Here is a 26,950-nt window from a genome sequence, read left to right on the forward strand (position 1 = left end):
AACCTCAAAATCCTTAACAAACTTTGTTATTCAAATCATCTTCCATAGCTGGAGATCATTCAAAACAGAACATTCAAAACATTGAGAACAGTTGAAATAAGACTTGCAAAAAAAGACTCTTAATGGAATACTATAACCCATACATGAACTTCTTTAAAAAAAAAAAACAAAAAACCCCCCCCCAAAAAAAAAACTCTCGAATGCAATGAAACCCTAACATATAACCCAACACATAACCATTGCTTTCTGCAATCTGCAATTTCAGTCAGTAGTGATGATGGATGGGGACAGAAAGCAAAGGAAGATTAATTGAATGGGATGAAATGCAGAAAAGGAGAAGAATTTCTGAATACTGTTTCCTCCCACCATAAAAATTTAACAAGTGTTTTCAAGTTTAGTTAAATTAAGCTGTAATTACCTTCTGTGGAAGTGCTGGTGAGCAGACTGCTGCACAGCTGGAATAACACAGCAAGTACAATTACTCACCACACCTCATTAAAAGAAAAAAATAAAACAGTTTAGGTTTTACTAAGCAGTATTTGCGCAGGTTTTTTTAAATATCTGTTACCTGATGGGTAAAAAACCCAAAGAAAACAGCTACAGCAGGACACGAACCTTACACCACCCAACAACCGCCTTTCTGTCCCTCACAAAGCTACACCGAGCACAGAACACATGCACGTACACGAACTGCCAACTAGCTCCGAGTAACTGCTCCTCGGGATGAGGAAATTACCAGCTTACCCTACAAAAGTTGTTCCTCTAGCTAAAGAAAGGCTTTAAAAAAGGAGGAGACTGGGCTGGCCGGGCGGAGGGTGTCAGCTGTAGCGCTCGCCCTGGAAGCGCGGCGCGAAGTTCCTGACGCCCTCGTTCTCCTGCGTGGTGATTAAGTCTATAATAGCTGTCAGCACTGCTGTGTCCTTGCATTTAATATCGTTCCAGTCCACGGGATGAGGGTTTTCTATTTTTTCTTGTAGAAGGTCATCAAGTTCTTTTCTCAATTTCTGGAAAGCGTTGTAATAAAGGAAAAGAAGGAGAAAGGAAAGAGATGGGTAGTTAGAGCTACACATAGCATCAACAGAGAGGTTGCAGTGCCTGCCCTCTGTTCTCCCAACCTTTACACCTGCTCTTCTCCCTGCAGTTCATTTCCACATTGCTGTTTTCAGCATCAAACACTGTCCCTCAAAACCCAGTCTTTGATGAGATCTCTGGATGTGCTGCCTCTAACAGCCCACCCAGCACTTAGCTAACTACCTCAGGATTAAAGAGACTGGTTAAAAATAAAATTTACAAAAGAGTCAGGTATGATTTCTGGGATCTCGTATTAAACAGTGTGGGTGTGGGAATGGAACCCATTCCTGTTAACTGAGGAACCCCACTCTCATGTTTCCATATCCATGTGGATATCTCCTGTACTGACCAAGTCATCCTACGGCATCTGTGCAAAATCAGATCTCTTTGGCTTACTTTGTGAGCTAGAACTGCTTGCTGGGAGTGCATTTCAAACATCATCTCCCTGCGTGATAAATCAATTGGCCCACAGGAATATCAAATCCAGAAATCCCTAAGCAGAACCAGTGTTACACTGAGCCTTCAGGTACATTATTTTGAACCAGTTACCTTGACCAAGTTAGCTATTTTTTCAGGAGACTGGAAAACAATCCACTCATCCACAGCGATGGTGTCCTGGTCATTATCCTTCTGAATGGATATATCCCCTCCAAAGAACAAGAGGCAGTATGGAGACACCTCCGTACAATCATACAGGTAAATCTGCACAACAACAGAATTGTCTGATCACCCTCAAAATACCTCAAGTGCCATCAGTAATCCCTAATGAGACTCCTACAGAATTCCAGAAGACCCTTACTCAGTTACTCACAAATTCTGAAGAAATGCATTACACAACTCAGTTCAACAAAAGTTACATGAACAAGGGCAAAAATGGTCCCAAAGTCTTTCAGTCCTTCACACAGTGGTGAAATCAAACCAGATGGTCCATAACAATGAGAGGAAAAAATGCCAGCATATTGAGAAGTGTTAGGACTGGATTGAAATGAAAAAAAACCAAAAAAACTAGAAGAATTTACCCCTGCCAGACATTAAAGAAACCCAAATCCTCGAAAAGAACCCAAGAACAAACCACTAAACCAACTAAACGCAGAACTAAACCCCAGTATTGTACTGGGGTACAATACCCCAGTATCACAAAGGATTTAATCTGATGGTGTGTACAAGGAATGGCCTAGGACAGGAAGGCCCCAGAACAAAGGCTGTTCACGTCCCCTCTGAACCCTGATCCAGCCTCATTCAGCGGGGATAATAAAACAAATGAACCCCACAAGCACAGCTCCAACTCACGCTGCTGGTCCTCATCTTCAAATGGTACACGAGCCAGTTATAATGGAACTCGGTTTCCTCCACATTCACCGATTTGGGATGGATATTAACTGATCCATCTGTCTTGGTGCAAACTTTCACCCTTCAAAGAAAAAAAAAAACCAACAAAAAAAAGAAAAAAAGAGTCTGATAATACAGGAAGTGATAAAACAACAGGCCAGGATCCCTGGGGTCTCCTTTCCCAAACAACCAGAGGTGACAGTGTTTGGACTGCTGCTGTAGAACCCCTTTAGAGCAGTGCTACTGAGATGTTGTAACATTACCCATGGCATGATAAAGTCACACAAGTTATTTCAGGTGTTAGCAGGAATCCAGATATTAAGAAATCAACAATCCCACCCTTCTCAGAGGAAGTAAGGCACAACCACAACTCAAACTCTAAACTGAGATTCATTCATGCACTCAAGCCACTGCATCACCATGCCAAATTATGCCACGTAGAAAACACCCTGAATACAAATGAACATTAAACCAAACCCTCACATTTTTCTCTTTTTGCTGAAGCTGGGCCGGATCTTTGCCACTTTGGGATAGAGGCCAGCACAGATGACTGCTTTGAGCAGCTTCTCATTACCTGCAGGAGACAGAGAAGCAAGTGAGGCAGTTCTGCAAGCTGAGATTTCAGCTGGGATAAATTCTCCCTTTCCCTCCACGGTTACCTGAGTTGGTGTTAGATTTGGGATCCTTGGGGTTTCTACTATTCACAAATCCAGCTGCAAGGAGATGCTCAGCAAACTGCCCTTTCATGTTATGCAGCATCTAGGAAACAACGAAATTGCCCCAGAATGATGCTGTGCCAAAGGCTCCTCCTCTTCCCCCCACACAGGATCCTGTTTGAACCTGGCAGGATGTTGTTACCTGCATGGTATTTGGGGACAGGAAATATTCCCAGCAATAGTCCTTCTCATTCCTGAGACCACAACTCCGAGCCTCTTCCCAGCCCTAGGAATGAAAACCAGAGTTGCAAGGCATTTGCAAGTGAACACTACAAACTTAAGGACAGCCAAAATTGGAGGCGAACAAAGAGTCACACGTTCCCTACCAGGGAGAAAGTAAATCCTTTGATCTCTCTGTACATATGCACACACCACAGTGCAGAAAAACACAACTTCACAATACGCTGAATCACAACCTTCCTTTTTCCCTGGCGGGCAGTGATACCTGGCTGTGTTTGCCAGAGCAGCCACCCTTTGTTGTCATTAACAAAGTTAAAGTTCTGGGCAGTAACTGCGTTTTCCAGGCCGTTTATTTCCTCCTCTCCTCACCACAACACAATACAGCACAACGTCCAGCACTTCTGAAGTTGGCTTCAGCCTCTTGTAGAGGCCAGAAGGACAAGAATGAACAACTTCAGCAAGGTAACCATAATACTACATTTCCTTTGTCTTTTTCAGACTTGTCCACCAGAAATCAGGTTACTTATGCAACACTAGATTATGCAACACTAGAAAGATGAAAATCAGTTTGGTTTTATGTTTCTGTAGAAGCCAAACAAGAAAGCCTAAAGAACATAAACTGATCAGCTTTGTCCTCAGGATCATCTATATTACTCAAATTAAAATTCTAGAAGAAAAAAAAAACACATGAAAACATGCTTACAGTGAAAGCATTCACCACAGTCAGATGGTCGCTTTTCGAGTTCTTTGACAGCTCCTTTCTTCTTGCATCTGCGATTTTCTCTTTGCCCTAAAAATTAGAACCTACATAATACCTAGACTGACATGACAGTTCTCTTCTCCAAATTCAGGTACATCTGTACAGCAGTACTTTGTATGTAACACATGAAAATTACAGTTATTTCAAATATTCCACAGGAAAAATGATAATTCATAGTATGTGAAGGCAACCTCACTAGTAAAAATGTAATTACCGTGACATTAATGAAAGTGCTCTTAAAGTGTAACACCTGAGTCCCAGCATCCTCCTGAGATTCTTATATTCATTCCCACGTGTAATTGTCATCTGTGAGACTTTACCAGAGGGATGACAAAAGGGTCCTTGAAGCTGAGGCTGGCTGCAATGGTCAGGACGGGGTCCAGGCAGCAGAACAAGGCTCCAAACAGGATCATCTTCCCGATGTGCGGCTCCACGGGCAGCCGGGCCAGGTGCACGCCCAGGGGAGTCAGCTCCTCCTGCCTGTCCAGAGCATTCTGCCACGAGGAGGGCAGAAAGGAAAGAACAAACACATCATGTGAAATGGGGAGGATTTCCTTGGAAAAGCCACTGGTACACAGATATCACCCACTGATATCCAAACCAGACGTCTCTATTTCTGGCTACAACTCATTTATGCAAATATCACCAGAGCAAGGAGTCAGCAGAACAAACGTGCCTTGAGCCTCTCCTTCCCCAGCACCCAAGGGAACAATGATACCAGGTGCTCCTCCCACGTGCCTCATTTGTCTCCAACTCCTCACTGACCCACCTGCAACAGGAAGGTGGGGAGGCAGCAGGGGTACAAGGGAGGGAGTTAAATCAACACCTGCAGGGAACTTAAGTGCAGTGTCACTTTGGAGTCATTTACAAAGTTTGAAGTCATTTACAAAGTCCCTCAGAACCACTCTGCAGAGCCCCTAAGCATCATGGATTGTGTGGAGTGCCCCCTCTGTGCAGTGAGGGTCCATCAGGCTCTGCACCAAGGGTAAGGGGCTGCAATGCCCAGAGCTGTGCAGTCACAGCTGCCTGGTAACACCCACAGCACCACGGCTCTCAGCAGATGAAGCAACACTTTACCAGCTCCATGAGGTGATTTATGGCCAACATCACAGCATCACGAGACGGGGGGTCCATCAGTTTGCTCAGAAAATAGGCAATTCCACCAAGCCTCAGGATCTGAAAGAAAAATCACAACAAAAGCCTACAGCAACTGGAGAAAGACAGCTGTCTAAAACTGGTTAGCATAACCACACTCATGGAAATAGTGCGAGTAATTCACAGCCCGAGTTAGAATTTCTTTAGTTAAGAACTAAGGACAAAAAAATATATTAGTGATGGAATTTGCAGCAGAAGGATCTATTCTTCATTCAGTTCATATACACATGGCAATCCTTCTGCTTTCATAAGGAATTCAATGCAAACTGCCAAAAAGGGAAATTTACACCAGTTCTAAAACTACTTTGTAGTAAAATTCTTTTAAGAGATTATATAAATTGACTCACTGGCATTCTCACTGAAGCTTCTCTGATTGAATGACATGTGATATTTGGGAGACAGCACAGCCCAAATTTTTGTTAGTTGAGTTCACCTTTTATTGATTCCAGACAATTCTGTTTCCCCTGGGTTTGATGCACCCAAATACAAGTGTGCATTTACAAAAGTTGCTGCAATTACTGGCTAAATACACTGCATTTCTGGTGTAACAGAATTTTGGATTAACAACCCTAGGCTCACTGCTGCATTAACTTATTCTCTCAACCACCTATCCCAGTGGAAAAGTAGCTAATAAATATATTTGGAGATTCCTCCATCTACCTTGATTTGTAAGCAGAGTTCTTCCAAGGGTGTCCTCAGGATCTCTGGTAACTGATAATCATCCAGAAGGCTGGCACGCAGTCCGTTGTAGAGATGGTAACAGTGGCCTGGCTGAACTCTGCAATGATTTAAAGAAACTACTCTTTTGGGTTTGGTCATTTGTTGGGTTTTTTCCCCCAATGCAACTGTGACATTATGGTTCTGTTTCTTAGAAAGAGCTTCCCAAAACTCCTCAAGGAATTAGAACTGAAGCATATTCAACCGTAAAAGCCACTTCAGTCTTCTGAAGACCCATCAGCAGGAAAGAGGCACAGAGAACACAGAAATTAATTTTTACACCGTTGCCCCTTTACTGCATCAGCCTCATCAATCAGGTGTGAGGGCAGTGACAAAAATTACAACAAAATGCAGGACATTCTTCTATAGGAGGGTAACTCTGGAGTTAAACACAACACAAGTCAATTCAGCTTCCTAGGAAGGCAAGGAAATCATTCTCTGCCCAGAACAAGAGCCAGCAGTGCTAGCACATGCAAATAATAAAGAACTTTCAGTACTGTTGGAAACTCAACACCCCAACTTCCCCAAGCACCCCACTGCTCCTACCTTCCTGCTCGACCCTTCCTCTGCTTGGCATTGGCTTTGCTGACCCACTCTGCTGCCATGGTGCTGATGTTGTTCTGGGTGTCAAAGTGAGTCTCCTTTATTTTCCCCCCATCTATAACGAACACGACGTCATCAATTGTGATGCTGTTGAAAAAAAAGAGGAAGAAAAAGCAACTTTTCATCTTTGCCGGTGTTACCTAGGATTGGGTTTGGCCTCTCTTTATTCCCTCCCAGAGTCAGCAATTAAAAAAATCTGTCTTTGGAATTTCATTAAGAACTATGCTACTGAACAGTTCAAGAAAGAGCTGATTCAGTCTCCTCAGTCTGGCAGAAGTTCCCACTGGGATTCTGAACGGAGGACAGGCAGCTCAGATTATCCTGTACAAATCATTCTAGCATTTGTTTAGTATTCCTGTAGTTTAACTGTTCAAAACAATGTAGCTGGTTGAATTGTTTAAAACAATTCTAGGAAAACTTTGTTTAGACTATAAATATTTCTAAAGATAAAGTGTTATAAACTCATGGCACAAACACAGAAACATATTTTCAGGAACATCAAACAGGTTTATACTTTAAATTATCACTTCCATTTCTTTTGTTAAACACACAGCTTTCCTGGCTCTGGGCAGCCAGGCACTTACCTGGTTTCTGCAATGTTGGTTGCAATCACAATTTTCCTCACTCCTGGCGGGGTCTTCCTGAACACCTGTAATTATCCAAGGCTCATTTATGTCTTTGCCAAAACCAAACATGTGCTTCATTTTTTTTTTTTGTAATTGTGAAATATTGCAATGAAAGAGAAGCATACCTGAGTCTGGTTAACAGTAGGCATCAGTGAATGCAAAGGTATGATAATAAACCTATCTGAAAGTTAAAAATCAGTAAAAGATATGGTGTAAGCACAGAAACTTCCAATTTTACAGGAAAATCTATTAAATCAACGATGCAGAACAGAGAAAATAGGCTGCAAGTCAGGCTACTGCTTCTTGCTCTGAGATCACAGGTATTTGTATCATAACAGCAAATTCTAAAGTAAAAAGGTATAAAGGCCTTTTTTATGATGCTATAACATGACGAGTTAAGACAATACATAAAGTTATGTATAGTAATTCAGACTTCCTTTTTAAATTCTGAAGTAATTGAATAATTGGTCACGTTTAATACACAAACTGACACTCAGCCTTTCAATGAACTGGAATTCTGCATCTATGGAGTGTACACAACCACACTGCACGTCACTATCTGAACAGCCAAGTGCCCAGCTAAGACAGGTGAGACGGAAATATGAGAGATGCAAAAGGACAAGTTAAAGTGTGTCAGACAGGCACAGAGTACTTGAGAGTCTGCAAGAAGTTCTCAAATCAACAGGATTTAAGGGAACTGTCAGCAAAGCAGGGGACGCTGCTCAAGGATGAAGCGCAGAGGAAGCGCACAGAGAATGGAGTTTAGTTTTGGATGGGAGCTCTCCCAGCTGCAGGAAAGGACAAGAGGAAGAAGATGAAGGTCAGGTTGTTTTTCAGATTGTCACTCCCACACTGAGAAAAATGAGTTGTTGTTAGCAGAAGAAAGGGTATCACAGACACACAAAAACTGCTGAACACTTTGGAGAGGAGACAAGGGAAACAATGAATCCAGCACAACTGCAGCAACCCCATGCAAAAGGAGTCTGCCCCCAACGGCACTGCCAGAAGTGCCACGGAGAGTTTGGGTTTTACCTGACTTAAACATGACTTGAGACATCAAGAGCTCATGCAAAGTGCTGATGTTATCCCAGCCTGGCAGAAACACCAGAATTGCACCATCCTACAGAGAAAAGAGGCAGTGAAGGGAAGAGAGATCAGAACACATCACACACTGCACAGAGAGCAGCTCCTTGCACACTGATATATGGTGGGCATGTGAGATCTGAAACCTCACTGACCCAACCTGGTACACTCTGCCAAGGGCTTTTTTTCTATAAAAGAGCTACCTCCATGTATTTATCTGAACATAAGAGTAATTCAAAACTGTTCAATTACTAAGAAGAGCAAACAAAAATTTCTCTTCTTTCTGTGTGACCAGCCAAAGTCATTGCCAGCTCTGGCACTGCCCCCAGCTCAGTCCCACTGTACCTCCTCTTCCAGCACAATGTGTCTGATCAGTGCTGCCACAAGGTCCAGGTCCACCTTGTCATCATCCATCATTTCCAGGGCACTGATTGTACTTGCTGAATACCTGCAGCAGGGAAAGCAGAGACATGTAAAGCCAGGGCTCCTGCTCCTGCTGCCTGGCTCTGAGTGTGCCACCCAGCCATGAACCCACCTGCAATCAGCTCAGTTCTTTGAGCAATTCCTGCACCTCCAAAGTACTCTCCACATTTAGTTCAGTGTGATTACTGTCAGTTCAGAACAGCTGAAGAATTACCATGTCACAACTGAACTGTTCTGAAGCACTTGCACAACCTCTCTCCTTCTCATCAATGAGCCAGGGACTGACAATTTGTATTTAGGTAATGAACTGCAATTTAACTTGAACAACTCAGAGGCAAAGGGAGCTAATCCTGCTGTCTCTAAAGCACTTCACTAGCTGCCAGCCAACTGTACAGGCAATTCCATCACCATTTTCCACAGCAGCCACTACCCCACTGTTACTAATGCCCAGCAACACAATACAGCACTAATTTATGGTGGTCACTTCAGAGCTGCCTGAAAACTGAAAGCAGAAGAGAAACTTGGGCCCAACCTGTCCTGCAGCTGCCTTAGGTAGCCTGGCCACTGCTGCCTGTAGATCTCCTCCTTCTCCTCCTTCTCTGGCCTGCTCATGTGGCCCTGCATGAAGCCCTTCCTCCAGTGCTGCCGGCGGTCCGTCTTTTCTGGGGTGTACCTTTACACAGGAGGAGCAAACACAATTCCATTTGAAACTTAGGGAATTTGGAGTAGCTGCACAGTTTTCCAAACCATGGACAATATGCTGTGCTTTAGCTAGATCATCTGCAAGAATCTTCAGTTTCTCTTGTGACAGAAATCTTACAAAAGCAAGGACCAATCAAATATGAGAATACGTAGGGGAAAAAAAAGAAGAGTAAGAAACACTAGTTTAATTTAGAGACCTGAAAATTCACCACAGCAACAGAGAACTGTTCTCCTCCTCAAGCCAATACTCCCAGGTAATTGTGTGCCATCTGTAATTACTGTACAAGGCCCCCCTTAGGAGGTTTTCTGTTGAAAAATACAGGCAATTCTTCTTTATGCCAAGTTGAGCACACATACACTAAGCTAAGCCCCCCCACCCAAACACTCTCTGAAATGATATTCAGAAAAAACACTTGCCTCAACTTCTCAATGACATCTTCGAGCAGATATTCCACCACTGGGAAAGTGAACCCGGGGATGTGAATCATTGGGCAATGGTCTGTGGAGGGAGGCAGAACTCAGTTTTAAAACTACTGATGAAATACTGCACTGAAAGAATAGAAGCAATAAACATTCCTCACTAGTTCTGTAATACAGCTGCCATGTCTACAGGACATTTCCAATTGTCAGGGAAGATGTCAAATTCACCCCCACATAAGGCTGCTGAATAAAAAAGGACAGGCAGCAGGCAGTATTCTGCACACCAGTTCAACTGGTTCCAGCCACTGGAAAAAGCTGGGAGACTGAACAACTCAAAGTTCAATCTGCTCGCCCCCTCACAGCAAGAATGCTAAAACATGGTAAATATTTACTAGGAAAACACTCTGTGGATTCTGTTTCCATAGTATGTCTGAAAAGCAAAACCAGAAGCAATATCAGGTCACAATAATGAGATAAAACTGAGAGAAACTGCATCTCCAGCAGCTGGCAGATATTTCTAAAACTGAAGTAATTTCTTCTTTTGATACAAATCAATTCTGTAATTCGAGAACTACACTATACTATAGAAGCCTAAATTACTTAAGAACATTTCTAGGAAGCATTTCACCTACCAAAGTACTCGGAAAACTTCTCTGCATTTAAAGTAGCACTCATCAGTATGACCTTCAGATCCAGCCGAACATTCAGGAGATCTTTAATAATGCTCATTAAAACATCTGATTGAAGATTTCTTTCATGGATTTCATCAAGAACTACATGACTGATGCTGGACAAGTGCCTAAAACAGAAGGGGAAGAAATTAAACTTTTGGTCTTGGAAAAAATAAAAAGTAGAGCCATGACTGTTTGGAACAGGCCTTACTCATTTCATAATTGCATTCAGTGTCTCATTAAACAGGAGCTCTTACTTATCTGACTGGAGCCACTGCAGGACAATTCCCGTGGTACAGTACAAAATTGAACCTTGCTTCCTTGGCAGGCGACTGAAAGAGACACAATAAGAACTCCTCAGTTTTCCTCTGTATTTGACAAAATGCCCTAAAACCTTAAACCCCAGCTGCAGGTGCCATTGCAGACACGATGCAGATGTGCCTCACTCTGCCTCCCTCACTCACAGCACAAGGGCAGGAACAAAGAATTAGGCCACTGTTGCATCCCTTCAGTGGCTGGGGAATGGACCAGGGAGAAGCTCTGACTTCCCAGGCACCCTCTGCCATCTCCTGCACACTGAGGTGCTGGCCCCAGCTCCTGCAGCTCTCCAGCTCAGCACACAGGGCACTCACATGCACAGCACTGGGAGCAGAGAAATAGCAGAGACTGTATGAACCCCAATTAATATGCTGGGAGGGCTCAGCTCTCCTCTCTCACCAGCAGTTTTGCTCCAACAAAAGGGTTCCCTTATGTGCTGGTACCACTTCAGATTTTTAAATTATAGCCAACTACAAGAGTAAAAGCTTTTGCTCTGCAAGCCCCTGTCACTGCACCTATTACATGGTCCCAGGGAATTAGTCCATAAATATGTGTAGCAAATGCACTGCTTTCCACACTGCTTTCCAAATATGGTTTGGAGCATTCTTCCCTTTAGCATTTTCACTTTTCCTTGAAATTCATTGATTAGGGACATCAGTTTTATTTCTGCCCACAGCAGAACCTTTTACAAGAGCTGAAAACAGGACTTACTAGACAAAGCCTAACTTAGATTAGCCATTGTCATATGGGGCATAAAATACAGTAAATGCACTCAAACCTTTTCCTAAAATTCAAAAAAAAACTTATTCTTTCCCTGCAGGAATTCCTTCAGGGGAAAATATCAGCAGGAAAGCCGTTATTTGTTTTTAGAACTACTTTTCAAATTGTCTCCTTGGGATAACAACAGGCCCTTGCCAGGGAGCCGCTCACCTCTGCAGGCGGATCTGGTACCCCGTGCTCCTGCCGTTGCCACAGCTCTCTGCCCTCTCAGCAGCCACTCTCTCAGCCACCTGAGGGGGACAAAGAACATCAGGCTGATCTGTGACTGAGCTGCTCACCAGTAGGAACACTTGGTACTGAGATATAAATAAAGAAATGCCCTGAAGAGCCCCTTTTCTCCTCCCCTGAGAGCAGCGACCCAGCGACAAGACTCTAGAGGAACACAGCCACTCGGGCATGAGCAGCTCGTTCCCCTTTCAGCAGGGTGAGCTTGGCCATCTGACACTGAACTGTCAAGGAGAGAAACTACTGAGCATTCGAAAGCCAGATGCTTTCCTGCTCATTAACACACCTCTAGAGGGCCTCACACAGCATTAGTTTTTATCTTAAGGCAGTTGCACTGCCCAAATGCGTTAAAACCACAGATAGAGCCCATGACTAAAGTCAGGGAAGAAAGAGGCTGCAGTGCCAGTACTCCATGGACGGCTGAGTCGTGAACATCCAGCTAGCGCACGCTACAGAGCTGTTGCTCACAGCAGGCTGGGGCGCAGCCCGGGGCAGGGCACTCACGGAGATGGCGCTGATCCTGCGCGGCTGCGTGCACACGATGCGGCACGTGGAGCCCAGCCCGCGCTCGATGTGATCGTCCAGGATGAACTGCGTCACCTGCGTGGTCTTGCCGCAGCCCGTCTCGCCGCTGATCACCGTCACGCGGTTGGCGTTGATCAGCCTCACGAGCTCCTGCCCACGCAGAGACACGGCAGTTACTGAGCTGCTGCTGCAAACAGACTGCAGAGCATCTGGGAATTCTCTCTCCTGTGGGATGAACTCTGAGCAAAGTGTCGACAGCTGAAGAAATGCTCGGCTGCTTCTTGCAATGCTACCAAAAAAGTTTAGCTTAAACCTCACAGAAGCCACTTCTGCACATTTGCACTTCCCATGTGTAGGGTTTAAAGCATACCCAGCCTCAACACTAGCTTTAAATACTTCAGATCCTGTAGGAAAATAATACAGAAGAACTAAAATGAAAGCCTGAAATACACTTTTAACCTTTCTGCTTCCTGCTTGGCTCCTGTAGATCTTTGGAGGCTGAACACAAGACTTTGCCCTGTTGGACTCCAAGCCTGCACAAACTAAAGGTTTTCAGCACAATATTTTAACATTCCTTGTTCCAACAGGCACAGTTTCCCAGCCTCGTCCTCCCCACCCCAAGGACTGTTGAGCAGAGCCTGACTATTTTAAGAAACAAATGCTAAGAGAAAGGACATTACAGCAAATAGAGGGACTGCAGGAAGGAGCTCACTAATCACCCACTGAGCCTGCAAAAGCAAACAGATCAGAATACTCCATTTCTACTGCATAACAGCCTAAGATTAATAATTAATAACAGCCCCTACTGTCACTGACCCTATCCTGTGACTGGGAAACTAATGGCACTGAGGGCCAGCAGTGCAGCCAGTCAGTCTGTGGTTAAAGCTAAAAAGGCTTAATTGGCATTATACTCCATTCTAAACTGGCTAATTGTTTGACAAAGGGCACAATTTTGTACACAGAAGACAGCATAACAATCTGAGTAACCAGGAACTTTCTAGAAGTTTAGCTGGCAGGAAAAGAAGACCTAAGATTAAATGTATGCAGCAGCCATGTATTCCCATGACATTCCCAGTTACATTCCCATGAGAACGCTGTACTGAGCCCCACATCACAATCAGTGAGCCCCTGGTACTGCCTGGAAAGGAATCAGCCCCCAGGGTCAGAACCTGGGAGGCTTCTGCCCTTCCCGAAGGCCACGAAGGACTGCTGCCAGTCACAGGCACAACTGCTCTCCCCCGTTTTGGAGCACTGCACCACAGAGGCTCTGTCACTACACACTCACCTCTCTCATCCCAAACGAGGGGAGCTTCTGTCGGAATCTCTGGGGAAAAAGAAATAATGTTTCTCTTTAAACACCTTTTCAGCACTGAAGCAACAGAATAGATTTCACCTCTAACCTGGGCTAAACTGCAAAATAATTACAAACTGCTCAGCAACACTTGTATAAACACAGGTCCGTGGGAAATAACTTTAATTCCAGGTGTTGTTTCAGTTTTGCTCAATTTAGAAAAACGATTTCAGCCCAGCAATTCAGTACATGATGAGGAAGGTATATACAGCTGCAAGAGCAGGGCCGGGTATGGAAGAGAGAACTGGTGTTCAGGGTAAGACAATTTTCTATGTGTGGCTGCTCAAAACAAAACCTCTGTTTTCAAGAGGCCACTCCTTCAGAGCCCAGTGTTGTGCTTTCATTTCAGACATAACTGCAGGGACACAATCCACAATAAAGAAAGAGAAACCCACCCAATAAAACAACATGTCAGCCTCAAATTTCAGATTATAACTGTCCCTGAAATTCGTCATTTTCGATTTTTAATCACTGTTCTATCAATAGATATGAACTTTATGAATTCTAAAGATAATTTTAGCAAAAGTTACATTATCACAACTTTCTAGTAAATTACAAGACATTACATTTTGAGGTCAGCTTAATTTTTTAAAAATCCCAATGAAAAGTTTTCAACTTAACACAGGGAAAAGTACCTGCATTTCAATATATCTGGGATCAGATCTCTTCTTCATTAAGTCTTCTTTAAGTTGCTCATCTAAATCAGCATCCTGCTCGGTTTTTTCACAGAGGAATTCCACATCCAAATCCAGGGACGTTTTTCCCCAGGCTGGTGTCTGTCTCACAGGAGCTTTCTCAGCATCTGGTTTCACTTTGGCAGGCTGTTCTGGAGCAGGGCTGGAATCACAGAACAAGAACTTCAGATTCCAGCTGTGCCTGACCACATGCAGAGTGCAGGTAATTACAGCCAGCAGCGAATGAACCCACAGTCCACGGGAACACAGATCCAGGGAATGGTTTGGGTTGGAAGGACCTTAAAGCCCCTCAGTGCCACCCCTGCCATGGACAGACACAGCTTCCACTGTCCCAGGCTGCTCCAACCCCAGTGCCCAGCCTGGCCCTGGGCACTGCCAGGGATCCAGGGGCAGCCCCAGCTGCTCTGGGTCTGTCACTACAGTGAAAATCATTAAACCAAACAAAGTCCCAAACCACCAAAAACCTGACCTCAGGATCTAAAAAACAACACGTTCTTTTGTACCAAACGAAGCCACAAAGCAACAAAACATCAGCAGAGAATTGTTGCTTGATCCACTGCCCCATAACTGGATCCCTCGGCCAAAAGGAGCCCAAATCCCTTCATTTCAGCACACCAGCCAAGTCCAGCTATTCCTGCAAATCCTTAACGACTCCAGAACAGACCCCGCGAAAATGTTCTGAGACTGCACAATAACTGAAAACAGGAGCCAAAACCCACCTCTGGAAGAGTAATTCCAGAGGCCAATGGAGCTGAAAAATCCCATATATCTACTGGAGTAGGCTTAGAGATGAGTTAGAGCTTTTATGAGCTTAAGTAGAAATGTAACACCTCGAAGTCAGCAATAATGAATGAGTTTTACAGCAATGACTACAGCCATTTCAGTGTGACCATTCAAGTGGAGAACCTGGAGAGTATTTGTTGAGCCAGTACACTCAATCAAGGTAAATCACTTCTGACACATCTTCCTGCCAGCTTATGGAAGGTTTGTGCAATTCAAAGTAAATAAAAGAACTGGTAATCCTATCTCTTTACCCTTCTTCATCCCCGGACCACCAGGACATGGCTTCTTGCTCTTTGTCGTTTTTAGCCTGGACAGAATTCAGCAGCTGCTCGATTTGCTCTTCCCTGTGCTCGTCCATGCGCACCACAGCTCTCTAGGGCAGAAAGCAGAGCCTCCATCAGCGCGGAGCCCGCGTACCACAGAGCCACCTCAGCACCCCTCACACGGCCTTCTGCTAGGCCAGCGGCTCTTCGGCATCCCCAGCGAGCTCCGCTCCTGCCGAGGCGCAGTTCCGAGGCGCGGCGGCACAGAGCCTGCCCCAGCACGCGTCCCGCGTCCCGCGTCCCGCGTCCCGCGTCCCTCACCTGCTGCCGGTCGGCGTCGCGGTTCTTCTGGCCCTGCCTGCGGGCGTACCACAGCCCGATCTCGCGGCCCTTCAGGTGCCCGGGGTGCCGTCCCCGCCCGCCGGGCCCGCCCGCCGCGGAGGGGGCGGCGGAGGCGGCGGCGCCATCGCCGTCACGGTCCCGGTCCCGGTCCCGGTCCCGGTCCCGGTCCCGGTCCCGGCCCCGGCCCCGGCCCCGGCCGCGGCCCCAGCCGCGGCGCTCCTCGTAGCTCATGGCCGCGGCTGCCGGCGCGGCTCAGCCCGGCCCAGCGCGGCCCCGCCTCGTCCGCCGGCAGCGCCCGCCTCGTCCGCCGGCAGCGCCCGCCTCGTCCGCCGGCAGCGCCCGCCTCGTCCGCCGGCAGCGCCCGCCTCGTCCGCCGCCGCACTTCCGCCCGCCCGCAGCTCGATGGACCCGGGTTCGAGTCCCGCCCGACCGAACCCACCCGACCCGCCCGGCTTCGAGTCCTGGCCCCGGGTTCGAGTCCCGGCCCCACCGACCCCACCCGACCCGCACGGGTTCGAGTCCCGGCCCCACCGAACCCACCCGACCCGCACGGGTTCGAGTCCCGGCCCCACCGACCCCACCCGACCCGTACGGGTTCGAGTCCCGGCCCCACCGAACCCACCCGACCCGTACGGGTTCGAGTCCCGGCCCGAGCTCACCCACCCGAACGATCCGGGTTCGAGTCCCGGCCCAACATGGGTTGGGGTCCCGGCCCGACCTAAGCCACCCTCCAAGCCCGGGTTCGAGCCCGGCCCGAGCTCACCCACCCGAACGACCCGGGTTCGAGTCCTCACCCTGACCCGCCCCCCTGGGCCCGGGTTCGAGTCCCCGACCGGCCAGTGAGTTGCAGAATGGGGAATTTGTATCGTTTTCTTGATGTTTGATCTTCGTATGCTTTCAGGCCTAATCAACAAGAAGAGTTTTAATCCGTGAAACAAAGAGCAGCCAATGAGCTTTAAGTGATGTCCAGGTGTTGGAAAAGTATTTATAGTATTTATAGTGTTGTGTCGATTTAGATGTGGACAAGGACTGCAAGTGAATCAAAACCGCTGTAACTTCCCACATGTGGAGCTGCTCCCTCATTTCCACAGGTTCCTGCAGACACGCCACCCAGTGCCAACAAACGCCAAAGCTGGGGTTTAAGATTTTATTCAGGATTCCCTTTAGACACACGTGTGCCTCAAATAAATAGGTATATAAATAAATAACTTAAAATCCACTATGGAAAGCTGTAAAGCACTTGAGAATTTGTTATCCCCTTGATACAGCACTATCAGTTTGAACTGATTCCACAGTGCGCCTAAATAACGTTTGCATGATAGGAAAAAAACCAGCCGACCCTGCCTTTGCTCGGGTGACTCGGGCCAAGGGCAGCGCTGTCTGTCAGAGCAGCGGCAGCGTGTGGATTACACGCCTTTTCTAGCTGCTGCCCTGCTCCTCCCGCTCTCGGTAGGCTTTGTTCAGCAGCTGTATCTCCTCCTGGAAGCCAGCCCTGGCCGCGGGCTGCTGCTGGCTGTTGCGTCGATGGGCCTCCACGGTGTCGGGGATGGAGATGCTGAAGTCGCAGCCGGGGCCGTGCGAGGGGATGAGCAGCGAGTAAGAGGCGCTTTCCCCCAGCTCGCAGCACACGAACCTGTTCTCCTTGCGGGAGTAGCGCAGCGAGGGCGAGCGTGCCCGCGCGGAGGACTGGCTGATGTTGCTGATGATGGACACGGTGTCCAGGGCCTCTTCGTTGTCACAGATCTCCAGCACCTCCAGGTGAATCTTCACGCTCGTGTCAGCAAACGCGTCCTGAGGCTCGCCCGCGCTCGGCTCGTGCCCGACACTTTTGGAGCGGTACACCTCGATTTTCTTGGCCGTGGGGGTTATCTTCTGCCCCTCGGAGCTCACCTCGTAGGTGGACAAGGAGAGCGTTTTGCCGGTGGGGGCCTGCAGGGACACGGTGCCCTGGAAGGCGCAGAGAGGCACAGCCAGGGCCCCGCCCGTGCGCTGCAGGGGAACAGCACTGTTAGAGCTGAGATTGCCAAAAAACAGCACAAATCGGCAAAAAAACCACCACAAATTGGCCAAAAATCCAGCACAAATCGGCAAAAAAACAGCACAAAATTGGCCAGAAAACCGAACACAAATCGGCAAAAAAACAGCACAAATCGGCCAAAAACACCGGCACAAATCAGCCAAAAACACCGGCACAAATCAGCCAAAAAAATGGCACAAATCAGCCAAAAAATCCAGCACAAATCAGCCAAAAAAACCACCACAAATCGGCCATAAAATCCAGCACAAATCAGCCAAAATAACCCCAGCACAAATCGGCCCAAAATCCAGCACAAATTGGCCAAAAAGAACAGCACAAATCGGCCAAAAAATCCAGCAGAAATCAGCCAAAAAAAAAAAAACCAACACAAATCGGCCAAAAACACCGGCACAAATCAGCCAAAAAAAATGGCACAAATCAGCCAAAAAATCCAGCACAAATCGGCCAAAAAAAACAGCACAAATTGGCTAAAAAAACCCAGCACAAATTGGCCAAAAAACCCCAGCACAAATCGGCCAAAAAAACCCAGCACAAATCAGCCAAAAAAACCAGCACAAATCGGCCAAAAAATCCAGCACAAATTGGCCAAAAAAACCAGCACAAATTGGCCAAAAAAACCCCAGCACAAATCAGCCAAAAAAACCAGCACAAATCAGCCAAAAAAACCAGCACAAATCGGCCACGTTTGCCCTGTTGTTAACTCCTCTTACTGCCTGCTCCTTGCAGAATTTTACACACCTGGAATTTATGACTTGAAAGAGTAGTAAGAAGTTTTTTTTTATTATTATACACCTCAGTGTATGAAGTCCCAAGTGCCTGTGACTCACTATGAAATCTACAGAATATGAAAACCAGAGTTTAAATAAAAGCTGATTCCTTCAGTGCAAGGTTATGTCTGGTTTAATCAAACTCTTTGATTTGCCAGACTGGAGGGAGAATGAGCAATCCTCACTTGCTGGAATGAGCACTCCAGGTCTGGAGAATGAGACATTTCCCTATCACTTTCTGAAACTGCCTCCTTCTGAAAGTCTTCTCAGGTTTTCTCTTGAGAAATCGGTATTTACTGTTAAAGTGAAAAGGATCCATCAAGCCTCCTATGTCACTGCCCAGTCAGTAACCAGGGAGACACTGAATGCTGTCATTTCCCACTTGAACAGTTCCAGTGGAAATGTTCGATTCCAGACACCTTTACCTGTTTCTAACGTACAGAATCCATTTGTCAATGGAAACCACAATGCTGTGCTCTGGGGAGCACTGTGGATACAAGTGCTGGGACTAAATCCATGGCTATGGGGCCCAAGGGAGGGATAATAACCCAGCATTTATCCTGGGTTTAGGTATAGCCAAGTAGCGCTGATTATTACTGGAATTACTTTCAGTATAAATTAATATTAATGGGAACAAAAAGTGACCTTTATCTTGTCCATTTTTGCTTTTCATGACACATCCATGGCAATAAATAGGAATCCACCAGCAAACCAGACTTCACATCCTGTGTAGTATTTTGCCGCCCACGGCTCCCTGCAGTTCAGTCTTCACCTTCAGCTCCCGGCCCTTCCCTCGCCAAGTTCCACTGTTTGTGGAGAGGATTTCCCACATCAGGGCATCCCCCATGCAGCCCCTGCCCACAATGCCTGGGGAGCGTTCTGGCTGTTGGAATCTGGGACAGGGATTTCACCGGAGAACTCCATGTACCAGCACGGGCAATTCTTAAAAGCAAAGACCAGAAAATCCCAGTGAAATAAATCACAAGTGTCCTTGTTCCTTACGGAATGCTGATGCATTCCGAGCAGAGAAACCTCTGCGGAACAGACCAGGCAAATCCCCTCATTATTTAATTATACATCCGCCTCCCAGAGTTCACAGAAGACAGGAGGCAGCTGCGGTTGCCACGAGGCGAAACTCCCGCACCAGCCCTGGGGGTCAGGAGCAGCTCCCCTGTCCTGCTCCCGCTGCCTGAGCGGGTCTGGGCTGCACTCACCATGGAGGATATTGTCCATAGGGAAGGCTTGCATGTATCTGAGGCCACAGCAGCCGCAGCAGGCTCTGGCAGACAGATTTCCATTTGGAAATGGTCAAAGCAGCAGCTGGGGGCTGAGTGGGACACTGGGACGCCATGCCAGCTGGTTCTGCCGTGTCTGGTGACAGCCTCAAGCACGAGGCCCTTTGTAGAGTCTCCCTCACGACTCCTGGTTTGCCAGGCCCTGGAAGTGGCAGCCAGGTGTGCCAGCAGTGTCCCAGTGAAGCACAGGTGCCCTGGACTCTGCTCCTCCTGCCTGGGACAGGGCTCTGCACAGGGGCAGCACAGCAGCACACACAGCTTGTGCCGTGAGCGTGCGGCTCCGCTGGACCGTGCTGCCTTCCCAAGCACAAGACCAGCACTCCACAACAGCTCTGAGGAGTTTGCATTCCTAATTACTTTGGTCAAACACAGCTTGAGATGAAAAGGTCTATTTTTAGAATGTTTCCAGTAAGGATCCCGGCTTTTTCTTTCCAGAGACAATCAGTTTTCTGTTTGTTTTAAAATAGAGGCTTAGTCTTCTACTTCCCTAAGAGTGCAAATTAGCTGCCGTGAAATGAATTACTGCAATGATTTGCCTTTTCTGAGGCTGACTGCAGTAAATGCAGAGCCAAGGCGGTATGACAGGAAGAGACAAGCTCACCTCAGATGGCCTGAGCCCAGCACTTGCCAGTGGCCTGCCCGATGCAGACAGGCCTGGATTTGTATTTATCAGTACCAGGAGATGCAACAGAGCACCCGAGGTGAGGACACCGTGGAGGGAAGGGCTGTAGGAGCTCTGTCCAGCCGTGCCCTCCTGGGCCATGTTTCCGCTCTCGCCATTCCTCGGCAGCTCCAGAGAGCCAGCGGAGGTGAACTGCAGCAGGGAGCCAGCAAGCACCACACAGCGTACACACGCCTCTGGGAGCAAGGCGAGAGGAGGAAGGTGAAATGTTACATTGATTTTCCAGCCACGGGAACCTCTTTGGAAATCAGGAACAAGTTCCAACCACAAGTTCAGGAAGAGCCCCGTTGGGAAGAGCTCAGCACACCAGCAGGGGTGCAGGTGGTGCAGATTCCCACCAGCCAGTGGGAAGCAATGAGAACCTTCAAGGCCATTCCTAACTCAGCCTCTGTGCCGTGCCTGGTGTTCAAGGGGATGTTCACAACCTTCCTGCAGGAGTGAGATGCTGTGTCTTTCTCATGTTAAATACTCCTGCCTGCGCTGGCTGCTGCTCAGCGAAGCCACTTGCACAGCCTCCCCCTCTCTTTCCTTGCAGGGCACATAAATAGGACCTGTGCAGTCTCTTCAAAGAGTTTCCTTGAGGCAACCCACAGATGAGGTAGAGAAAAATAATCAGCAAGCCTGGAACAAACTGCCAGCCTGGGAGATTTGTGTTGCCTGAGGGCACTGAAGCATAGACAAAATAAGACATGACATATTTACACTCAATCTCTTTAGGAAGGGAGATACACGGGTATTTTATGGGATGTTGAAGGTGTTTTTAAAAAATGCAGCTGAGCAGGAGTTAGAAATGACAAGCACAATTTTCTCTCTCCCTCTCGATTACAGCCATCCTATCATATATTCAATAAACCCTGCTGCCTCATTCTCTCATGCCACTTTTGTTCCAGAGAAAACACTTTGATGGAGCAACTCTTTACTCACAGAACAGACAATGAAGAGACAACCAGCTCCACAGTCATCACTGTCACCCCAAGGAAGTGCCACTCTCCAAGCCCTCTGCTTCCAGAGGGAACCAAAGGCATCCCGGGTCCTGTCTGGCACCTGCTCTTCAAACAGCTCCACCAAATTCACTGGTCCCACATCCATGGGGATGGCTGCTCTCCCTCCTGCTGTCAGTTCTTACAGCTTCTCCTCTTGATGAGAAAGTCAGCAGCACTCCAGCAAGAGCCCCTGTATTTCTGGACTCTCAGAAGAACCGCTGTATTTCCTGCAGAAGGATGTGGCCAATCAATGCCTGGGGGAGTCTTCTTTAACACACGTAGGAAATGCAGAGTGATGAGAACAGAGTGACTTTTCTCAGGCTTTGGGACTTCCAGAGAGGATGAATAAAGGAGATGGTTTTCAGCTTATTAATGTACGGCCCAAATTGATCTTTGATCTAACACAAACCTGAGCGATGCATTAAAGTTATTTTTCCAAGGCTTGCAGAGTTTTCACGCTCTGCCCTTCCCAGCTGCAAAGCAAATGCCAGCTGTGAAGCTCTGGCAGCCCCTGCTGAATGTCAGAACCAATTCAGCTGTGACTGCAAAGCCTGCAACTTCTGCCCCATAGGAGCTTTAGTGCCTGCCACTGGGTTATACCTGGGAAGGTGTCAGAAGTGGATGAGCTGTGACTCTTTGTAGTGCAAGAAGGGAAGAGTATGTCCAAAAGTGCCATACAAGGCCCCAGGGCACATAAAACAGCCACTGCCAGCTGCTCACAAAGAGCCGCTCACACCTGCTGCAGTCCCAAGGCTGCAGCTGAACTGGCACCAGGGGACATGGGGAAAAGAATTTTTTATTGTTTTAAACATCATCTGGAAACTCCTGCAAGGAGAGCCACAGTTATGAACCTGATACCGAGTTTTTATGAACCAAGCTGTACATGGCACATGAGGCCTTGGCAAGAACTGGAAGATTAAAACCAGGCTGAGTCATCACTCCATTTTGCCCCCAAATGCAGGAAGTCATCTCTGCACAATGCAATAGAGTGAGCATTGGTTTTTTTATGAAAGAGATGATCAGTCACATTTGAAATATCAGCCAAATTCCTACTGTGACTCAGATGATAAACTTGTGTTTATCAGATGGGGAGAGAAGCCTGTATTTGAACACACAATACATCTTATCCATGTCCTGTGCGTGTGCAGAGCCTGAGCACGAGCTGATCTGGCCCTGAAGTCACCCTGCTTGGACCACGAGGTTGGACTAGGTGACTTCCAGAGAGCCCTTCCTACATGAAGCCTTCCAGAGCTCCTGTCTCACAGACTTCACGTGGGCTCTTGCCCCACTCCCACCTGCTGTAATGCCCAACAGCCACTGAATTCCTCAGTGGAATTCTCTGGAAAATGTCATCTTTTGGAGAGAAACTTCCTATTCATTAAGACAAAGTAACATAATTCATACTTACTTCTTACCATATACAAATCATGCAGGTGCACACAAAATAAGAAAACCCCATTGTTAAGAAGACAAGTGAGAAATTATTGCAGGATCAACACCTGCAAATGGGCCTGTGGTTACTAAATATTACACAATGCCATGTACGAGTTTTAGTAAAAAATGGGACTAATGGAAGTATCAATGTCAGTAAAAATCATTCCTGCTGCATAAGGAAACTCTTATTATCAGCAAAGAATAAATTCCTCCTTTACCTGCCGAGGGTTCCTCTCGGATTTACTCCGGCACCACTCCCAGTCCGAGAGGCCGGGTGCGTGGCTCTCCTCGTGGGACAGCCTCCACTCTGGGCCTGCAGGGAACGCCGAGGGGCCAGCGCTGGTGCCCTGCTGGCCCTGGCAGGGCCCTGGGCCAGCAGCCGGGGTGCCCCGGGAGCCGTGCCCCAGTGCCCTGCTCCCGCTGTCGCTGCCCCTGCCAGGCTCCCCGCAGGCAGAGCTCGCCAGGCTGTGGTAGGACGAGGGTTTGCCGTCGCTGCTGGGGTGGGGAGGGTTCTCCAGGGATATCCTGTAGATTCCATAGCCTTGCTGGAACGACAGGTTGAACTCAAAACCGCTGCGCTTGGCTGAGCAGGAAGGAAAGAAACTGTGTTAGGAGCTGAGACCAAAAAGAAAAATGAGATTACAAACACAATGCAGATGACTTGCTAAAACATGGAATAAATTATCCAGCTCCTGCTGGAAACAGGCAAATTTCCCTCCATTGAAAAAAATAAATTGTTGAGAAGAAAGACTTCTGAGAAGGAACTGCCTTCTAGATGAACTGCAGTCGTTCTCTCTGGGAAAGTGGCTAAAAGGGCAGCAGGGGCAGCACAAGCCATTCTGCACCTGGATGATGTGTTTAAAGGAGTGAAAGCCATGCACTGAGGATGGCTTTTCTCTAAGATTCAGGAGTTCTTTCTCCCTGAACAAGCAGGGAAGGTCAGGAATTCATCCACTGATGGTAGAAGATTTTCACTCCAGAGAATGGGAAACAACTCCCACTTCCTCACAAATATTTAGCCCTTAACGTTTGCAGTTGAGACCACATGATCCCTGTGAGCCTCTTCCACCTGACCCACTCTGTTCCTCCAGCTATCTTTACACAAAGCCCAAGGCAAAACAGGGCTCTAGAAGATGCCAAGAAGGTTACCAGGGGAGGTCTGGCAACCTCTGTCACACCAAGGCAACCCTTCCACACTTACTTTTGGCATCTTGTGAAGACACTGCATAGGAGTTCCTCCTGCAATTGATGATGCAGCCACAGGGCAGGTGGAGCCAGCGCTGTGACAGGACAAACAGCGGGGTGACTGCGGCAGCCAGCACGGTCAGCAGGAAGCTCAGTGTCTCAAAAGAAAGGCTCTGCAGCCCAGTGATGTACTGGACAGCCATCTGTATCTGAAAGGCAGAGCATTTTGAAATGTAAATCACTTTGGGCACATGAGATGCTTCCAGGAACAAGGAGAACATCTCGCTATGAATGTGACGCCTCTGTAAGACACAGATTGTCATTAGTGTTTGCTGAGGACAACAGTTGTGGCTCTAACAGACAGCACAGGAAACACGCTGACTGCTCTCCTCTCATGCTGCATTTCTCAGAAAAACCCTCACTGAAGCTAAATGTAGATGCTGAGCACCGTTGAACAGCTCCCAGTGCCAGCCAGTCCCGTGTGGTACCGAGGAGCCCCAGGTGTACGCCCAAGGGCAGGGGTACCTGCCCCCGAGCCGTGCTCCCTGTTCCCAGCAGATCCTTTCTCAGGTTCCTGTTCCCAAACACACACACGTGCCCACGGCAGCGCTCCCTCCCGCCCCAGCACTGCAGGGTTTACAAAGGTGCAACCAAACTGCATTTTCCTACCAAACTCCTATTTTTTTAACCCAAAGGATGTGTCTCAGAGGACAGGACAGAGGGGCTCTTAGCTCGATTCCCAGCCCCAGAATGCTGAGCAAACCCAGTCCCACAGCTGGCAGTACCCAAGGGGGACCTTACTGCCCCTGGTGTTCATGTGGCACGAATGGTGTGATGGGAGAGTGCCAGAGCGATGAGCCAGGCTCTGCCAAGCCCACTGGGCACCAGTTAAACTCATGCAGTGACACAGACCTGCTGGAGAGGACTTCTGCTGGCACAACTACGCTACGAGGAACAACTGCAATGGCCACGGTTCATCTGTTTCAATCCATGGCCCACGGGTGATGTCCCACTGAAATGTAAGTGAGCATTGGAAAGTGAAGCCATCTGAGAATTTACCATCATTGGCAGCCAGAGAAGGACTTTGGTCAGTGCCAGGATCAGCGAGAATCGTTTCTGGGCAAAGCCCACCGTGAAGCTCCTGCTCTGTGTGCTGCTCTCAGCCACACCCTTCCCAAAAACTGCCTCTGAGTTTTGGAAAGGCTCCCGGGTTTTATCCCCAGGGTCCAGCAGTGGCAGCGGAGGGGCAGCAGCACCGCAGCCCCATGGTGTCCCGGGGGAGATGGAGCCTCCAGAGCCCTGCAGGTGCTCGGTGTGCAGCAGCTGGGGCTCACCTGAGCACAGCAGCTGCAGCGTGAGGGGAACAGCCAGCACTGCCAGGAGGGAGAAGCACAGCGAGTACACAAGGAACACAAACAGGACGTAGGAACTGCCACAGTCAGCAAAGCAGCCCCAGGACGTGGGGATGTAGCTGCCCCAGCCACAGAGAGGCAAAATGCACATCAGCAGGCTGACAGTCCAGATGGTGAGCGTGGCCCATACCACACTCACACGGCGCTTGGAGGAGCTGCAGCTCGGTGTCCCGGTCGTGTTGAGGGTGTAGAAGTTGTAAGAAACTATAAGAGACCCTTTCAGGCTGCTAGAAATGCCCTGGAATAAATACATAAACGCTGAGGTGGTGCACAGAGGCTGGGGGAGGACTTTGCTTGACCACTGCATGAGCATGAAAATAATCACTGGCACGACGCTGATCAGATCGTCTGCTGCCAAAGAGGCCACAATCATCGAAACCGGGGTTTTGTTCTGCAGTTTCAGCAGGGAAACGAGTGAATAAATGCTGCCCAGAAGGGCTGGGAGTGCAATGGCAAAAGTCAAGCAGAACAGAAAGACATTCCAAGTTCTCTGCTCACTGGGCTTGTCCATAATGCTGTGATTGTCTGTCAAGAAGCTCGTCCCATTGAGTGACAAATTACCAGGAGTTACCGACATTGTCCTGGGCATTTTTCTCCTTTGCCTTCTCACTGATTCTGCAAGTTTTCACCAGCTGAAACCAGAACTGTCAGCTCCACATCACAAGTTTCTTTGTTTTCCTAGAATCTCTTCTGTGGCATCTGATGAAGAAATATTCGGGTGGCAGCACCCCTAATGACTCAAAAAAAAGCCAGGCAACAATGAAGCAGCGAAGGTGCTGGAACAAAAAAAATGGAATTCTTCAAAATCGTTCCCGTGCTGTCAGGTGGTGAATTCGGGCTGCTCGGGTGCCCACATGGCATTCCCCCTGCCGGGTGGCGGGCGCTGCGGCTGGAGGCGGGCAGAGCCGTGCCCGGGCGGTGGCGAGCCGCAGGAGCGGCTGCTGGCCCCGGCTGCTGCCGGAGCTGCAGCAGGGAGGAGCCGCGCGGGCAGGACGGCAGCGGGGATGCTGCCAGCCCGGAGCAGCGCCCCCGCCAAGCCACACCTCCGCTGCGAGCGCTGATGTCAGCCCAGGATGTCATTCCCGTCAGTGCCGAGCCGCGCCGGGGCTCGCCCGCCGCCTGCAGTGCTCGCGTTCCCTGGCTCCGGGCGGGAGGGGCGGCATGCAGGACGGGCTCTGCCCGCCGTTCCCGCTCCCTCTCGGCACACGGACGCTCCCGGACACCTTTCGGGGACAGCAGGGAGCTGTGTGAGTGAGGCAGCCCGCTGGCATCTGCCCGTGGCCGCTCAGCTCAGCCTGGGCTCTGAAAACCTCCGTTCCTCGCACGACCCCAAGGCGAGCCTCATCAGGTGCTGACAAACTGCTCTGCTGTGCCCTCATGGGCAGCCTGCCCCGGGCAGAGAGCAAGGAGCTTCCT

At 48.3% G+C, this 26,950-nt stretch overlaps 2 protein-coding genes across 2 annotated transcripts; both read right to left on the bottom strand.

Annotated features, from left to right (window-relative positions):
- DHX36 (DEAH-box helicase 36) lies at positions 1-15,984 on the bottom strand. Its single transcript, XM_068200129.1, has 25 exons — positions 15,718-15,984; positions 15,385-15,506; positions 14,291-14,492; positions 13,590-13,628; positions 12,284-12,454; positions 11,705-11,784; positions 10,714-10,788; positions 10,418-10,584; positions 9,783-9,864; positions 9,196-9,336; positions 8,586-8,688; positions 8,190-8,277; positions 7,283-7,338; positions 7,116-7,180; positions 6,475-6,618; positions 5,872-5,989; positions 5,134-5,232; positions 4,377-4,550; positions 4,000-4,086; positions 3,259-3,342; positions 3,060-3,159; positions 2,884-2,974; positions 2,362-2,482; positions 1,621-1,773; positions 1-1,004 (listed from the first exon to the last, which is right to left on the bottom strand). Exons 1-25 carry the CDS (start codon positions 15,967-15,969, stop codon positions 819-821), a joined length of 3,000 nt encoding a protein of 999 aa, XP_068056230.1. The 5' UTR covers positions 15,970-15,984; the 3' UTR covers positions 1-818.
- A 1,173-nt stretch (positions 15,985-17,157) lies between these two features.
- Positions 17,158-26,292, bottom strand: GPR149 (G protein-coupled receptor 149). Its single transcript, XM_068200130.1, has 4 exons — positions 25,182-26,292; positions 24,139-24,331; positions 23,156-23,520; positions 17,158-17,727 (listed from the first exon to the last, which is right to left on the bottom strand). Exons 1-4 carry the CDS (start codon positions 26,121-26,123, stop codon positions 17,158-17,160), a joined length of 2,070 nt encoding a protein of 689 aa, XP_068056231.1. The 5' UTR covers positions 26,124-26,292.
- Positions 26,293-26,950: the final 658 nt, after the last annotated feature.

Source organism: Anomalospiza imberbis, chromosome 10 (assembly GCF_031753505.1).
Source record: "Anomalospiza imberbis isolate Cuckoo-Finch-1a 21T00152 chromosome 10, ASM3175350v1, whole genome shotgun sequence".
In the NCBI taxonomy this organism is placed as follows: Eukaryota; Metazoa; Chordata; class Aves; order Passeriformes; family Viduidae; genus Anomalospiza; species Anomalospiza imberbis.